This window comes from Vidua chalybeata, chromosome 1 (genome assembly GCF_026979565.1).
Source record: "Vidua chalybeata isolate OUT-0048 chromosome 1, bVidCha1 merged haplotype, whole genome shotgun sequence".
Lineage (NCBI taxonomy): Eukaryota > Metazoa > Chordata > Aves > Passeriformes > Viduidae > Vidua > Vidua chalybeata.
Window position 1 is genome coordinate 19,531,152 of NC_071530.1, and position 18,955 is coordinate 19,550,106.

General features: G+C 34.8%; 1 protein-coding gene across 1 annotated transcript in view; it reads right to left on the reverse strand.

The window, feature by feature from the left end:
- Positions 1–18,955, reverse strand: part of MALRD1 (MAM and LDL receptor class A domain containing 1) — a 232,774-nt gene that overhangs the window by 73,169 nt on the left and 140,650 nt on the right. Inside the window, exons 29-30 of the mRNA XM_053963779.1 lie at positions 5,934–6,062; positions 1,532–1,693 (exon numbers count right to left, since the gene is read on the reverse strand). Of these exons, the coding sequence (XP_053819754.1) occupies positions 1,532–1,693; positions 5,934–6,062 (291 nt within the window). The remainder of the gene's footprint in view (positions 1–1,531; positions 1,694–5,933; positions 6,063–18,955) is intronic.

Consider the following 18,955-nt stretch of genomic DNA (forward strand, 5'->3'; position numbering starts at 1 on the left):
GTTTTCCTTTTGCTTCACTTTTATTATCTTTATTTTTCTTACAATTGCTTCACAGAAACAAAGAACTAATTAAATGACAGAAACTGAAATAGAAAAACACACAGAATCTCCTTAAAAAGCCAGGGGCTAGTGGTTGTTTTGTTATCACACTGCATCAAAGTAACAGCAAGCAAGCAAGTTGAACTACTTATTTGCAAGAAACAGCTTGCCTGGAACAGCTGCAGTAGTTCCTACCTCTACCTTGTCTGTTCTGTCCCTTTCCAAGAGGAATTCACTTACAGATTTACAGCCTGCAACATGAAGTAGTAGGAATGTCTGCAAAAACTGTGATTTGTGGTAGATAAGCAGTTCCCTCATAATCAGGTGAGCAGTTCCTGCAGCAGGTGCAGAACAAAGGAAAAGGGAGGATGAATGAGTTGGACAGAAGTGGCTACAGCCACTCATGATAAGGTGCCTCCATTGATTTTGAAAACATAAAATACAAGAGAAAAAGGGCCAAAGCCTGCAGATGATGCTGCTCACAAATCCAAGCATAAGCAGCATAAATTTTGATATTTCTACATTGAATATTAACTATACTTTGCTGATTAGATGGAAATTAAGATAGGGATTCTAACCATCAAGGCTTCTATAAAGAAAATTAACTACTTCTCAAATAGAGATTGGTACATTTGTGATGGAAATTAATATCCCACCCAGATATATTGTATAATATAAAGAAGATTTTATTTAATATTTATGTAATACAATATATAATTTTGCTTAGTACCTAACACAGATTACTGTAATTGCCTATCAATTTGTTTCATTCTCCTGACAATCAACAGGCATTGTGGTAGCAGTTTGTCAGAAATATCTTGGGGAGAACTTCTATAATAACATTTCTGGCAAGCCAGTGTCAGGGAGGTAAGTTAAATCAAGGTAGGAGCCTCAAGCATTTCACACACCTACACTTTGCTCCTCCTCATCCTGTATACGGTTGCATGTTTTTATAAAATTCATTAGGATGGTAGCACACTTCAGGAAAAGTAAATTATTTGAAATATTGACAAGGAGAAGAGTATTACTATAGCCAGTTACCATTTCATCAGAGAATTCAGCTTTTAATGTCAGAAGCTGAAATTATGTAGCTGAAATTTGTTGTTAGAGCTGAATACAAACGAATAGTATTATTTCAATTGGATGAGACCTAAAATGATCATCTAGTCCAACTGGCTTATCAGTTCAGGGCTGCCCAAGATAAAGCATGTTGTTAGGGGCATGGTCCAAATGCTTCCTAAACACTGAAAGGCTGGGGGCACTGAACACCCCTAGGAAGACTGTTCCAGTGTTTGGCCTCCCCATTGGTAAAGAAATGCTTTCTTATGTCCAGTCTGAACCTTTCCTGGCACAGCTTTGAACTATTCCCATGTATCAGCTGATCACACTGAGATGTGCTGTTATCTTGGCACCAATCTACATTTTTTGTAGTTTTTTTTAATTCAGTGAATGTTTTATTTTCCCAGAAGTGATGTAGTACACATGGCAATACCTGGTGTGTGGTCAGTATGAGGATCTGTTTGCCCTGTGGCAGCACTGTTGCTAATATTCCAGTCAAAATCATCAGTAGTGTCTTGTGTTAATCCACATACAGTTGTCCACTCTTGATCTTGTGTTTCAAAGTTACAGCTTCCAGGAATACTTGTGTAGTAACCTGAAAATACATCAAAAAGTCAATTATCATCCCAGCTCTATATAAAGGTGCTTTAGTGTGCACACTAAAAATGGAAATGAAAAGGACTCTGTATGGCTAACACTGTGATTCCCTGAATTTCATGCATGGACATAAATAATATGTGATAGCTAATGAGGAAAGGAAAATCACATTCTTCACTTTAAGAGCAGGTATAAACTTTATCACAGATGAATGCCCATGACAAACTAATGACCAACAAATTGAGCTCTTATCCAAGGTGTACAGAAAGAATGATTTCTGGACAATTAGCTAGCAAAACTGGACTGCTCTTCCACAGTGGCATTTTTCCAGTGTCTCACTACCTTCTGAGCAAAATTTCTTACATATGTTGGCCTGTGAATATTATGTCTAATGGCAGATTTATGATGAGAGATATGTTCTAGTGATTAGGACACTCTTCCTAAATTCAGGAGGTCTGAGTTAAACTGCTCGCTTCTAGCTCTGCTGCTTCAGGTTTCTCTGGAAAAGTAATTAATCAACAAAATGATACAAATTGTGTGGTACAGATGAATCAAATAGCACCACAATCTCTTCTGTTGGCTCCAAGACATCTTTTCCTTAGTTATAAAGCAGAGGCAGCTACACAATTGCTGAGTGTGAGTGCGGACAACACCTGTGAGGAGACTTCAGAAAAATGTTACAAACTATTGAACATCACAATCAGCCATGCATTTTAGATACAGGTCTGACTGTGACTGTTCAGAATGGGTTTGAGGATTTAGATTATGTTCCTTTATCTAGACATATTCTGCAATAATAAAATACAACTATTTATGTATAATTGTCTGGCTGTAAAGGATATAGATAAAATAAAAGTTTTAATTACCTCCTATTATACTGCTTTGGTTTTTTTCCTATTTTCTACTTTGATGCTAAAAGAAAAACTGAGGCCATTCTTTATGAAAATAGCATTATCATAAACCTGCTTATGACCAAGGTCTGCACAAACCCTGTAAACCTGCGGACTTTTGTTCTCTGTAAAAAAAAGTGTCATCTTAGTTAAATGCATAAAACAAATATCTTAAAAGATGTATATTTTTGATTCAATATAGGTTATTCACTGAATCAAAATCTTGTATGCTAGGGGGAGAATTTGTACTGCAAGGACTGAAGTGTCTCTCCTAAGCACAGATATGCATTGGCAGTGTATTACAAACATCATGTAAGGCTAATAAAGGCCTAACTCCAACAATAACCTCAGACATAGGAAAAACAAAGGGAACCCATTATTTAAAAAAAGAAAGTTCATGTTCTTGTGCATCTCTAATAAGATCAAAGTCCAAATCCATTTACAATTTGCACTAGTCATAATAGAATACCTGACTTCAGGTTTTTTACCCTAATACATTAACAGTGCATTAAGAAGGCAATTATTAATAAATATTTATGAACAGTACTTACTGAGTTGACAAAGTCATGTGACCCATCTGCGCCTGCTTTTTTTTTTTTTATGGGTAAATATACCCTATTTAGAAGCCAGCAGAAGAAAATTGCTCCATTTATTGGAAAAATTGCTTTTATTTCAATAATTCAAGCACTCCTCTAGTTGGTTCATCAACACTGAGGTTTGCTATTAATCAAATCTGTCTGTATAGTTGGCTGCAATTCATGAAAACTGAAACTGCTTTCATGTGTGTATTTTTCACCTCAGTACTCCCAGCAGCATACTGAAAGAGAATCAAAATTTTGCAAGATTGCCTGACTGGACTGAATGAAACATTGAGTAAGTAATTACCACGAGTTTATTAAAAAAAAGTCCACCAGCCTCTGTGGATGCAGTTCATTTCATACAGGTTCTGTTGTAAATCCTGCATGCAGGAATTGCTGCTGAGTAGATTATGGTCCATTTACTTCTTTGGAGTTACACTTGTATAAAACTATAGTAGAATGTGAAATAAGCTCAGACCTTGAGCTCAGTGCAAAGGAGAAAACTGCAGACAAATGTGGCCAAAACCACTTGTGATGGGACAGGTTAGGCTATGAAGAGGTTTCTCTGTGCCTGTTACACTTGCTTTTCTGATTAAGCAGCTCCTGCTGTCTTTTCATTTAAAAAATCAGGTTTTCATATCTAGAAGGCATTATGTGCCCTTTAATGTTGTTTATTCCCATCTATAAGATATATGCTCAGGGAAAAAGTGTGTTTATCTAAATATAAGGCATCATTTGTTGGGACTAAAATAGAGCAGACAGGGAAATATTATACCTGGGGCTTATCTGAGTATTCTGAATGCCAGATTACTATATCTTTGCATTACACTTTGGTAGAGACAGCAAGACTAAAGACTGATGAAAATATTTTGATGTATCTACAGCCTTTCCATCAACAATAAAAAGATATTTCAGTCTATTTTGTTAAAGTGAATATCAGCAATTATTTTTTCTCCCCTTGGAAAAGCTTTTCTTCAGTATAGCAAAGACTGATTTGCTTTACTATGATTCAAGATAATTTATGGCCTGAAATGTTCCAATCTATTACCTGACTAAGAAAAGAGTTCTTCTAGAAAACACAGAACAACACCCTCCCCCAAGGAAGCTATTATAGTCTGTAACAATATTTAGGGAATAAATCAAGTGTCTCCATAGTTTTCTGAATATCTTTACTGAACAGTTCACTTTGGACAGTAATTCAAATTTAGTGTGCATCTGCTAGGTGGGGAAAATGTTACAAGGGTGAGTTTACAGAATATTCTGCTGCACTTACTTTTTTGCTGCCCAACTCCTGAAAAAGTACTAAAACTTTATACAAGAAACATAGATTAGCTGTTTAAAATCTATCTTGGAGTCTACTTTTAAAAACCTAGTATTTTTAAGTTATTATTCAATGTAAATTCATTTCCATGAATATGATTCACAAAGTTTACTGCAACACAAAGTACCACAAGAGGTAGAGATCAGAAATAGTGACACTATCTTCAGTTTTTATACATCAGAACTGCTATTTAATTTTATGAAAGGGACAAACTCCAAGTTAAATCTCCTATAGTGACATTTTAGCATCTTTTTTAGTAAGTATGTAAGGCCTGGTAAAGACATTATCTTGCGCATCATCCAATAATAGGTCATTACTTTTGTAATCCTGTTCAGTCGAGCAGGTAGCAATCCCATGCAAGAAAAAAAGGACCTTGATTTTCACAGGATCACAAAATATTGGCTTATTTCAGTGAAGTACTTTTACTTCCACAAAGGATGAACATTGAATTGATGCGTGGATTCATTTACTCTCTCTAGCAAGTTTACTTTTGAGCATACCTGCATTATGGCAGAATTCAACCCTCCAGCTCAAAGATTAACAATTAGCCTGATTATTGAGCTGCATATATGGATTACATAATCTTCCTACTCCAAATAAGCAATCCAGACCATAACTGTAAATAAACAAAAATATGGAGCAGGAACAAAGGTACAATGTTTTACTGCTTCTGAGTTTCAGGCCTGAATTGGAAAGCCCATTAACTTGATCCAGTTTTTCAAATGGAGCTGTGTCCTTCCATCTCAATCAGCCTCAGCAAAGAATGCCTTCAGACAAATTGTGTCTCAGTATTCGTTAGGACTTAGGCAAAGATAAACAGACTCAATTTTTTCCAACTGTTCTGTAATAGAGAAATGACAGTAAAATATTTTCATAGCTCTGAGGTAGAAGCAAGATCAAACAATGAAACTGTACTCACACTATTCAGACCACAAAGGTAAAATTCATTTGAAAGGAAAGACAAGCTTATTTTAAAGTATTCACCTTTTTATGGCAGAATCATGCCTAAATGTTATTGTATATAAGTTTTGCTTGCTTAGCTTTTCCATTCAACATTGATATTTCCTTTCAACACCTTTTTACATTAATAAACAAGCTTACATTTTTTTTTCATAGTTAATTTTTATTGTAACTCATTGATTTAATTCCTCAAGTATGTTTTTAATCCTTAAGCTGGTTTTGACCTTGGTGTCAGGGTTTTTTTGAGTATTTAACCTTTGCTTTTAGTTAGTTACACTTTTGCAACTAAACCGCTCTTGAATACTTTTTGCAGCAAATATCTCTGAGGATGTGAAAATATCAGACCTTTAGACCTGGGGACAAGGCAACCTGCTTGTGATCATCTTCTGAGTGAATGAATCATCCTTATGAACTCACCTAAACTATGGTACAGAATTTAAAGCTATAATTTTAACTGAAGATTAGATTAACACACAAAGAGATACTTACTGCAGTCAGCTTCATCTGATAGATCTTCGCAGTCTGGTTTATAGTCACAGATGAGTTGAGACTCTATGCAATTCTTATTCCCACACACAAAATCAGTGAGGGCAGGACATTCCCTGGGATTCTCTCCAACTGAAACCAAGAGGACATTTAAATCAGTATTGCAATTAAATCAAAGGATAATCTTCTAAATTTGTTAACTATTATACATCATGGCTTTAGGGTTTTACTGCTTCCAACAGATGTTATTTGGTCTCACTCTTTTAATGTTGCATTATATGTTTCTAGACTGATGTATTTGCCTTGCCTGAAGCTTCAAAGGTAGGAAGTTTTGGCTGGAAGAAAATTCAATTCACCATCAACATAACCGTTTCCGTTTGTTGTGGACATTCTATAAAAAAAGGGTTCTGTGAGCTTTTGAAAAGTATACACGCAAAAGGCTTTATTCTGCTCATATTTTTTTTGAAAATAATATTTTAAACTGAGAAAAATCACTGTTATACACATTTGAATAATAAATAAACTTTTAGAACCTTTCTAAGACATCTACCCTTTTTTTGAAGAGTTTAGACAAACTGCTGCTCTGATTGTGTGAACTGCTGAGAAGTTTCTCTTAGGGTATTTAACATATAAATCTGTTTTACAACAATGAGTGTTCATCTCTGAAGGTGAGTGAAGATCGTCCAATAAAATGAGAGTAACTTAGTAACTTGCACATAAAACATTAGGTTCAAATCCAGAGTAGTGAGATTCAGCCATCCCTGGACTGTAAGACTAAAAGGGAACTTATGTAAGTTATTTTTTAGTTCAGTGCACTGTGTGCATAATTTCAGCCATCAGTAATTGAAACAGTTCTGATAACCCCAGATGCAACACTTCAAAAGCACTCTAATAACCTTAGATTGCCTTTCAGTCTAGAGCTTCAAGTTCTGCAAAAGACATTTAGGAGAATTTATTTTGACTGTATTCATAGTAATGTGTTTCATTCAATGTGTTTTTTCCCTCAAACATGACTAAAATGTGACATATTGTTAAACACAGTCTGATCAGAAGACCATGATATTTATCTTTGTGCAGGCCCATATTTCCAGAGGAGATGTTGTTGCTGTCAGGGTATTAATCTCCTCAAATTCAGTACTTACTGAATTTTAAGACTGAGGAACTGCATTCTCATTGAAGCAGAATAGGAAAAGAGAACTAAACTTTTTTTGTTTAGTTTTAACATATACTCAAAGTAATATTAAACAGAGTGACAATACAGCAATAAAATGCAATCCATATATTTAAAATGGATGGTACAAAAAAGAAGAGAAAAAAAACCACTGCTAATATCGGTTACTCGCAGAACCTCAATACTTAAATTCTCAGCTTTGAAATACAGAAGCCTGTGTGCACTGACCCACCAAAAAAAAAAAAAATCTTTCCAACTTGATATCTGTCTTGTTATTTAGTCTTTTAATTTTTCACTGTCAGTTTGATCTGATTAGTCACCACAAAAAAAATGTCATGAATGCCTTAAATACATGAAAAGCTATGGCTGCTTTTTACAGAAAATCCATGTGGCAGAGAGCCATTAGCAGAGGATCAGACTTCTGAGAAAAAAAATTGACTGAGACATTTGTGATGGTTAAGGCAGTTTTCACACCTCTCCAAAATGACGTGATAAAACCTGATTGAACGTACCACCAAAAATTAATGAGTATGGCTCATCCTATTCTGGAAAGCCACATAATAGTTGAGGTTGGCAGAGACCTCTTAAGACCTCTCTAGTCCAACCCACTGTTTCATCCACCTCTAGTACAGCAGGTTGTGAGGGACCATGTTCAGTTGGGTTTTGGATAATATCAATGGACGGAGACTCAACAACCTCTTTGGACAACCACTTGTATTGGGTGATCCTCACAGTAAAGTGGTTTATTGTGTTCACATTATATTTCCTGGTTTTTGAATTTGTGTCCATTGCCTTCTGTCAGCAGGCACTTTTGAGAAGAGTCTAAAACCCTTATCTCCACTCCCTCCTCTGCACTGGAAATGATGCACTGGAAAATTAAACTATTTCCTTAAGTCATTCAATGGCTTAAATAATTACAGAAATTAGGTAACTGCAGATCCATTAGCATACAGGAATTCTCACTGCATATGAAAGGGTTACATTATCACCATACAGGGGAGTGACTTTTGAAAATCCATGGCTTTGTGACTCATTATATTCCACAGCACTACTGAGACAGAGCAATGTTATGTTATATGTTACTCTATCATTTATATTTAGCACAGAATTACAGTTGTTATTTTTTTAAAAAAACAAGCAACTTTATAGTACTTCAAACATACCATAAAACAGCATTTAATAATGTTATCCTAAAATAAAATATGTGATCCCAACACAGACATAATGAAAATTTACATATCTATGAATTTTATCGTTTTGGAGTAAGATCTTTTTTATACATAATTTTTAGGGGCATCAGGTTACATTTATGATAATTATGGTTTTTCTGCTATAGTCATTGGCAGAGAGAAATAAAATCCTTCTTTAAATCAACATACTGGCATTAGCATTGCACAGTGTAACCAAATATTTTAAACTCTATTTGGAATTATGGCATAAAAAAATCAACTTTCCATAGTACACTCATTCTGGCCAAAACTCCTACACCAGCTAAGAATTAAATCAAAACAAGAAATACAGTTCAACTTAACCATAAAATGCCACTTCAGTGTCAGTAAACCCAAAGCCAAAGACAAGTTCACACAGAAGTCGTAGCTTAGAAGTTTCATTTTTACAAGATACTCTTCAAATATAATATAAAAAAAAAAACCTAATTTAATCAGAAAAAATACACTTAAAGGCAAAATATCAGAAAAAATATCCTTACAGGTACGAAGGATTGATCTACAGGCATAGCATCAGTGTCAGAGGAACAGATCAGAGCTGCAAAAACAGGTGGTAGGGAGTGGGAACTGTTTGGTTTTGGTTTTTAATGAGAACAGAAGCTCCAATTAAATTTACTAATTTCCAGCACTCTTGGGCATTTCTTGGACTAATTACTTTTGTTTTGCATTATGTTTTCATCTTTCTTCTTCGGGTGCTCAGTCCAAAATTCTGTGGGATTTGAATACTATATAAGATATATTGTACGTCAAAAGACCACAATCCATTCCTCTCCCAGAAAAAAAAAAAAACACATTATTGGCAGCAAAAAATCACCCCAAACCAAAATAAAATAATATAGAATATAAAACACAAGCATAAGCACAGATAAGAATTGAATAGCTTGTGGTAATAACCAACATTTAGAGCAGCATAGAAATAACTAGATTAACAAGAATCAATGGAGTAATTAAACCGGTTATTTTCTCATAGTTCAGCGTTATCTGGGAGCAGCATATATACCCTTATAAATCACTTTTTTCTCTTACATTAAATACTTGGTGATTAGATTTTTATTAATTAAAATAACCCCAAAAAAACAAAAAAAAAAAACCAAAAAAAAAAAACCAAAAAAAAACCAAACAAACAAAAAAAAAAAAAAAAAAAAAAAAAAAAAAAAAAACAAAGAAAACCAACAACAAAACGAGTCTATTGTTATGGTATGGAAAAATTAAAATGTTTTATTGTGCCCATTTATTTGGTTTCCCCATCAGAACTGTAGCCTTTCCAAAAAGTCAGGGCACCACAAGAAACTAACACAAGACATATTTCAGATGTAGCTAATGACTGCATGTTATGCAAATCCCTTCACGAAATGAAATGGCAGTACTTGAAAAGGAAAAAGCACATACAGGGTATCACTTTTCAGTTAAGTATAATTTTGTATTGATGCAGCAAAGAGCCATATAATCTTCTAAGTAGTTTTTAAGAGGCCAATAGAGCTGGCTTGGCTTCTGGATCACTAAACCCTACCAAATAAGCATATTAATGATGGTTGCCAAAGAACATGCATTTACATACACTTGCTTTCCTTTCTACATATTTTGTTCTGGACAATGAAATTCTCAGAATACAAGGAAAGATCTTCCCTGGTAAGGGTACCTGTGTGTGTTTGTATATACACAGAAAGCACACAAGTGCACATCATGCATTCCAAAAATAAATTGTGACTCTGTAGTGGATACAGCACAAGCTTGCAGCTGCTTTTATTTTATACCCATCTCCAGTATGTGTTATCTATGGAAGACCAACCCATATAATAGACACAAAATTTATAGACATGACAAGATTAATTTGGAGATAGCTGATAAATAAAGCATTATTAACTGAGCCTTTTTTTTTCCAATTACCAGGAAAGGCCTGACTGGGAAAGAACTCACAAAACCATTCTTTCCTTTAAGTTTGCAGCTAGAGGACAGCAACAGGTCAGTGACTATTTCTCTGACTCTGTGAGTACAAGAGCTTACTTGTACCAATGTTTTGTAAGATATAAACATTCCTGTGAATCCATTACATCTAAAATCACAGAAAGAACCAGAGAGGTGGTGTATCAGTCCTATAGGCTATAGATCTTTATTGTTCAAAACAAAATGGATAAGGCAAAAAATATTTAATAGATAGCACTAAATATCATAGATTTGGTGACACAGAGTAAATGTTTAAAAGACTTAACATGAAATAAGTGAATGATCACACAGGAAGAGATGTTCTAGTATTACAACACTAAAGACATAGGTTGTAGGAGATTGTGTTTGGCCAATGCTTTGTGCTTTTGAAAGGCATAGGGTGAATTCCAAATTATTATGGCCTAAAGGCAGCAGTGAAGAATACCTTGAGCTGTTTTGGAAAGCAGGGTGCACCTCAAGCTCAATGCACTGAGCTGCTGTTTAGCAAGAGTGTCATTTCTGCTCTCCAAGAGAAACACATGCACTCACTCAACAGTACTACACCACCACGTCAGCAGTATGAAATGAAACATAACATACAATGTATATTCAATTGAAATTAGCCTTTTCTCCCACTATTTGTCTTTTTAGAAGTTATAGTCCTTCCTGAGTAGAAATGTTTTCAAATTTAAGTTGAAAATTCACCTCTTTCTATTTTTGTTGTTTAAATTATATTGTTTAGTGGAAGAACTTAAACCACTTCTCTCCCCTCTTTCACAACACTTGAGATATAGGAATAATCAAACATCTTGTTGAAAATATTATTCAATTAAAGGAAATTTAATTTGCGAGTTTCAACCTTTGTTTAAAGTGGAATTTATGAAATACACAGTCCCAGAAGGTTTCATTACTCAACTGTAGTCTGAGATTCAGAAATTATGAAACACAATTTTCATCAAGTTTTTTCATTTGCTTACCTCAATTGCTCAGTACTCTTTATGCATGGCTTTTTATGGAATATTAGAATTGTATTAGCAAACTCCTCAGTAATGCTTCTCTCCATGGATGACCTTGTAAATCCATTGCAAGGAAAACTAGATGAAAAGTTTCTGCTCAAGCAAGCTACATGTAATTTCAAATAGGTTCTTTTATAATTTTAAAACCATAGAAAATTCTCCTCATGGAATAGATCACTCAAAAGGCCAGATTTAATTCAAAGATATGTTTTGACTACAACATAAACAGTAGATCTAACAAATTATATCGACTCTTAGGAGAGACTCTGACCTGTAGACATAAAATTCGGCCAAAGGACTTCCCAAAGTTGTTCAAAGCAAGCAGTACTGTGCCTAAGGCCCCCAATAAACTGGAAGAATAAAAAATTTATTCACAGTTCTGGAAATGCAGAACTGCCTCTGGCTCAAGCAATATGAAAGATAAGAAAATTCTCTTTAACTTCTAGTGCTGATATCATGGAGTATATAAATCCACAGGACACAAGGACAGAAGCTTTTATATTGAATAAAGACTGAAAGACCAGCTTTGGCACACAGTGTATCAGCAGGATAAGGATGATACTCTTATATAGGGATCTACCATACTTTGCTTAATACCAAAGGACACATGAGGGAGAAGCACTGAGGACTGAGCCATGAGGGTCTGGTTGTTTTAGGCTTTATCTCTGAAATCTGCAAGTGGTAAAAGAAAGGGAGAAGTGGAAATAAGACAAAAATCATGAGATGCTTTTGCAGAAAATCGTACTTCCCAGTAATTATGAACATGTTCAACCAGATTAAAATATCTCCTGAAACAATTTGACATGAGATCTACTTCTTGGTCCTTTTCCCCCTCCCTGTCTGTCTTATATCCTAATTCCAGTTAGAGTTACATTGTACCTCAGAAAATTCAGATGAATAGATTATTATTAGAGCTCTTCAATCATATCTACACTGAAAGTGACTGTCAAACTATTGCTTCCACTGTGATGCAGAATCTATCAAAACAACTCAATCACAGCACTCTCCAATTATCATAGATATCTTAGAAGCATTTAATATGAATATTTTATTTTTTTAACATGGACTTGTCCTAATGTGGCCCACAGGGGCTGTTGTGACAGACCAATGGAGTAAAGCACATAGTGCAAGCTGCAATTATCTGCAACAAGGAGACACTTCCTCAGCTGAGTGCTCTCGCTATGTCTGCAGCATTGCTGCTAAATGTGAAATTCATCTTGGGTGTCAAATTGGGTGTCGTGGAGGTGTATGATGGGTTCCATGCAGTTTGGCTGTACTGGAAGGGTGCCTACTTTCTAGAGTCATTTTACATGAAAATGAACTCAGGCTGGGACACGGGGTCATTATGCTGGTACCACCAATATAGACAAAGATTTTAAGTTTAAAAAAGTATAGAAAGTTCATTCACCTCTACCCTGTGTATTTTAGTAGCCATAAAAAAAACTTCTCTTTTGTCCCATTTGAAATAGGTGGAGTCAAAATATCTACCACTGGATATGAAAAGTAAGCAATATGTGAAGTAAATGTCAAAATGATGGGATTTTAATTTTAGGTTGAAAGTCCTAGTTTACAGCCATGTGATAGCAAACCAAATTATCTTTGGAGTCAGCAACTCTTCTTCAAAAGTTTCCCGTGAGATAAACAGAAAGCTATCATGCCACTGGAGTGTCTTAATGAAAAATGAGGTAAAGTTATTTTTTGTTCCTCATATTCAAATTCTGTGGCATTCCTAATACATCTCTGAGAGTTGCAAAAAGATGGTGAACAAACTTTTTGGTTAAGCTTATGCATTTTTTACATAAGTGCAAACAGAAATCCTAGTTTACAGATACGTCAATGACTTCTGAACAATGCAGTAAAACTGAGACAATTCTGTGGTTTTCAAGCTGGTGCCATATTTCCCTTTATTTCATTTTTTTTTTCAAACAAGATTGGTAAATATAAATCTTTCCCCAAATCTACACTGTAAAAATTAATTTTGTAAAAATTAATTTATATTTTTCAACCATTTCTAGAAAGTTAATATTCAATGCAGTTTAAGTATTTCTGCCTAATAGGAATTGTGCAGGAATTCGTGTCTTCCCCCAGTGTAACTGGCAGCCCTGGCAAGCTGGGTTGAGGGAATTTCCTCCACATCTGTCCTTAGCACGCTGCCTTCCTCACTGAGTCCTTCCTACAAGGGCATATAGAAGGGATATCCTCTGAAAGGCATCTGTGGCTAATCTTCACATTGCCAAAAGGAAGATTTTTTTCTTGTCTAGAACCAAATTGCACGTATCTGCACCCTCTGCTGAGTGTAATGAGATCTGAGTTCACTAAAATTTTCCCTCAAGTGATAAAGTACATTCATGTTAATGTATGTTACACTAAGCCAAATTAAGTTAAAGATACCAAAATTTCTAGACTCTTCAAAATGAGTTTACTTTCTCTGTAATGAAGAAGATTCAATATATTGCAGAAAATTTTAAATTGATAGCTCACAAAGAAATCAGAGAATAATTTCCTTGTAAAGGCAAAATCCAAATATTAGACTAACAAAAACTTTAGCATTGATTTCAGCACATTTACTGAGAAGTTTTAGCCACCAGGTCGTGTGATTGCAGTGCTCCATGTCAGAATACCCTGACATTGAGCTATTTATAAAAACAAGAGAAAGACATCATGAATCATTAAAATATTTGAAGGGGAAAAAAAGAAAATTAAAAAAACTGGGCAAACATTCTGTCTGAACATCAGTGAATATCCTCAGTGACTAATTTAGGTCTGGCAGCTTTCTCTTTCTGAATTCCCTTCCCTCTCACTTCAGGGCCAGATTTGTACTGAATACTTCTATTATCAGAGTTTGAACTTTTCTGAAGTATTTAAGAAGAAGGAACTAAATTCTCCACTAAACATTAAGCTTTGCATGATACATAACTGAGGATTCAAAGGAAACACTGGCTTGTTTTAAAAACAAAAAAGCTGGCCTACATACACAAACACTAGGATGTTTTAGTTATTGTCTCTCTGAACTGCAAAGCTAGGATGGAATTCTAATAAGAAAGTATTTTTCTACTGTGACTTTCAAAGCTTCTTGTTTATGAGAGCATGGAAGTAAAGTTGTTCAAAGGATTTCAGTACTTCACCTATGGTCTTCGCCATAAACAGCAGATGAGAAGGAATACAAATATGTGAGGAGGAATACAAATATATGAGGAGAAAGGGAAAGAAAAAGTTTACCACCAGGAAAGCAAGCTTTATTATATTTTAAGGAAAATTTCTGTTCAACTCAATTTGGTGAAGCAATTTCCTATTAATAGATTGTGGAATTTTTACTTTTCTTTCTTTTAAAAACTAAATATAATTGTAACATTAGAAGAAAAGGTTATGGAGTCTGATTCCAAACTAACAAAGATCACTGGAGCTGTAATGGTTCTGTCTTATTCCTGGATTTCTATGGCACTGAATTCCCAGACTAAAAAATGATATAAATCAACTAAATAGCAAAATGTTCTAGAAATTTCTGTCCAATTTTAATTCAGAGTTATGATTCTCTTATTTTTATTTATTCCCTTGCTAGTTTTGCAGGTGGTGTCCTGGGATGCCAAAGCTATGATGTGGCTGAGTCATGTGCATGTCCATGCTTATACTTGCTGTTGTGTACCTGAGAGTACAAAATGCTTTTTCTTTACGTTACAGGTGCACAAAAATTTGACTTCTAGTAACAGCATGCCTGAGAAATTGTGCTCTTGATTCACTATTATTTGACAGTGAACCATCAGCTGGCAAAGGAGAACAATAATGCTTGAAGTGCTCCTTAATGATAGCAGACCACATTATCATGAAGTTAAATGTCGTAAGTGTAAAAAATAAATTTATAATTAGGCATTATTCTCCATGGCCATCATAGATATTTTATCTTTTTATTAAGGCAAAAATTGAGACATTTTGTTTCCAGCCTGCAAATAACCTCATGGCCAAAATTAATTGCCAATTATTAAAAAGCACATGAAATGATGACAGTAAACTCCATTCAGTTCACACAGTGTCAATAAAATTGTATAAAGAATTATTGTACACGTAAGTGAAAAAAATCAGTATATCAGCTAATTTAAGAACATCCTTTCCTAGCTGGTGGTGTAATTTCACTATTTTTTGCATTTTTTAATTTAACCTGTATAATAAAATGTATCAGTTTTGGAATTTAACCTATTTTTGTTATCAGAACATTCTTACTCTCTCAAAACCAACTCTTTTATATCTTTGTTTCATTCTATTTTTGACAATATATCCTAGAGCTCATATTTCCAATAAACCCACAGTTTCCTCTTGTCCTTCACTTCCATAGAAATTAGTGAGACCTGACAAAAATGAGCCTTGAAGGAAAGGGCCTCAGAAGCTCAGATCATAGTAGAGTCATTTATAGTATTGTACTGATAAAGAAGCTGTTGACAAATTAATTTTTAAAAGGAAAATAGTGATAAGATTCTCTGTAATCAGTTGAATATCCTCATATAAAATGAGCTATGTAAATCACAGCTATATAAGTGAAGAGCAAAGAATCCACCTCAGTGCAGATACTCTTATGATGCATACAGCTTATAAAACACAGCACGGAAGCAAGCTGAAGGAAAATATATGTAAAATAAAATAAGTATTTAGATATTTTAAGCAATGGTATAACCATTGAATATTACCATACTGTAGAAAACAGATCTAATATTCACATGTAAAATATCACATGGGCTGCCTGTCTCTTCCCTTTTTGCTCTCTCAACTTGAGTACATAATTTCTGTAAAGAGGCAATTATTTTATTGTGCTAACTGTAAACCATGTTCCAGGAATACCCTTCAGCAGCTTCCAAAAGGACAGTCTGTGAGGAGGAGGCTATCCCAAAATATTTGAAAGTTCCAGAAATGTCTTTACATTAGTTTTCACCACTAAATGCTGTCTGCTGAGAAGCAGCTAAATATGACATTCCTTTTCTCCATGCAATTTAAGGCATTCTCATTTCAACTCCATTCTGTTTATTTTAAACCTGTTTTCAAGTCCTAATTATTTTCAATCTCCTAGTTTTTTTCTGTGCACACTATATTCCACTGTTTATATAATTAACACATCCAGAATACCCATAATATGTAAGATTTCAGTTTAACAAAGTAACACCAAGTAGAAAATAGAAATGTAACTTCAGCTGCCCTAGAGGACCCTTGTCATATGTGTAGCCCAGCAATCCTACAGCTACAAACACAGAACTGTAAGTGCTGTAAATCAAGTAATTTCGTTGATCAGAAACCCTGTTCCCCATCTCCTTTGTATGCTGCTCTTCTTTTTGAGTTTGGCCACAGTAAGATGGTGTTTGCTGACTTTTAGCTTTGTTATGACAGATACAATAAAACTGTGAACTCTGTGCTGCAAAAAGTACAATCTGTACATGACATGCTTTCTCTATCCTGAATGCCCCAGGCTTGGGTCAGGTGGGAAATGTTATTTTTGAGAAACTGGCAAAATGTATTTTGCTTGTTTGTTCTACAAAGGTAAATAATCAATAACAACAAGAATGAGAAAGGTCAGACGAGGCTCCTTCGTGTCATCATGCCAACAGGAAGGTCAGCATACCAGAAGTCTTGAGAAAATTAAGCAAGCAGGTATCAACTTGTGGAGTAGAAAGCAAAAAATCATAGGCAGAGTGCAGAGCTGATGTGAAAGGCACTAAATTATTCCCTTTTAACATTGTTTTGAGGCTGAGTGTCCTCATACAGATAAGAAAATCAGGGGGCAGAGGTGGAGTGAGGTGCGGTGGGTTGTTATGGGTTGTTATTTTAGGATTTGTTTGTTTGTTTTGCTTATTTTACAGACATGCATGTTCACAGATGCACACAGATACAGCTGAAAAGTGAACAAATGATAGGCCTCTGATCCTGCTGGAAAGCAAAGGCATAAACATAAACACATTCTCACAGGATACATACTCCTAAACTTTAATGATAACCCTGCTGTACCTAGCATACACTACCAGAGATACTGTAAGGAAATTATTCCTGAGTGTATAAAGACTGTACCCTATTAGAGTGCAGAAGCAAGGACCATGCAAGTTACAACTATATAAAGGATCAGTATCCTGGGTCTCCAACTTTCTTAAATAAATATTTTAAAAATTTGTCTTGCAAATTAAGCTTCAACTGTACTTATCAAAGTTCTATGAGAAAAGCTTCCTCTGAATCATCTGTCTTCATCAACAATAATTTTCAGCAAAATACATAGGAATATGACTGTGCTGAAGCTGTATGGGAAAGCAGTTGGAGCACTTGGTGCAACTGCTTTCCCAGCAGAGCTTCTTCCTGAAGCAGTGCTGTAAAACAAATAGTTGCTATAAAGTAATAAACCAAGTTACTTCCTGAACTGTTTCACTGCAAAGGTATTTTAATGCAAGACTTGTTATAAAACACTGTTAACATTCAGATTTGTAGGGTCATAGACTAAAACCAATGTAAATTTCAGCAATCTTAACATTTTAAGAGATTGAGGATCCTTCATCTGACAGCTTTCCAAATCCTTATAGAAACAATTTCCTTCCTTGCAATGACAACTCTGGAATATTTCCAGTTGTGATATGATGTCATTTTTCAGGTTGTTATATAATATATGGACTTAAGAGTAAGAAGAAATATTTTTTACACTATATTAAGATATGTTGATACCATCTTTATGAACTTAACAGAGATGTTACTACTTCCTTAAGAAAATAAACTACTATTTTCATTTCCTGAATATTTTCATGACTCTGACTGTGAAATGAAGTGTCTAATTTGTTGTAGCTCCAAAACTGAACAGAATCCCAGAAATGTGGTTTAACTAGACCCCACTGGTATGAATTAATACATGTGAACACAACAGGCAGCAAATGGCAAGAGAGACCAGCATCTACTTTGTTATTCAAGATGATAGATATTGATTTACCATCTCCTACCAGGACATCCTTACCTATCTACCTTTGTTTTTTGGAGAACAATCACATGCACAGCAATGAGGACAATGAAACACTTCAAAAAAAGACAACGGGCTCAGTAATGCTCATGTGCTTTGTAGAGCTTTTGTGTACATCTGCCTTAGAGTTTTATTAAAGTGCGATTCTGAAGGTTCCAGATTGTATCACATTTCCATTCTTTGAATTATACAACAATTTCTAATTGCAAACCCTTCATTTTTTAGATGAAACTAGATCAAGTGGTGTTCTTCAGAAATTCATTTTTCATACTTCAGTTGATGATGGGCATCCAGTCTATGGCAGGAGATTAAAGCTTGCTCAAACAACTACCATGAAACTCATACAGTGTTGATATGTGGCATCCACACCTCATTTAACATAATCACTTAAGTTGTGTCACACTGTTTCCTACAAGATATAAAAACCACATACCTTCCTGAGAGAAGCCATGATCTACCTACTCAGTATTTATCTTCTTGGGTTTAGCAGTTTCTTTTGTTACTGTTTGTTTGGTGGTTTGTTGGGGTTTTATCGTTGGGTATTTTTTGGTGTAGTTTTGGTCCTTTTTTTTTTTTTGGTTGTTGTTGTTGCTGTTGCTTTTGTTGTTTTTAATAAGGGCAAACTTTGTTCTTATTCTAGCCTATGTCCACAGAGATATTAATTAAATGGAGTATTCTGTGAAGGAGTCAAAAGTTCTATTTTGCTGACCTTAACACTTCAA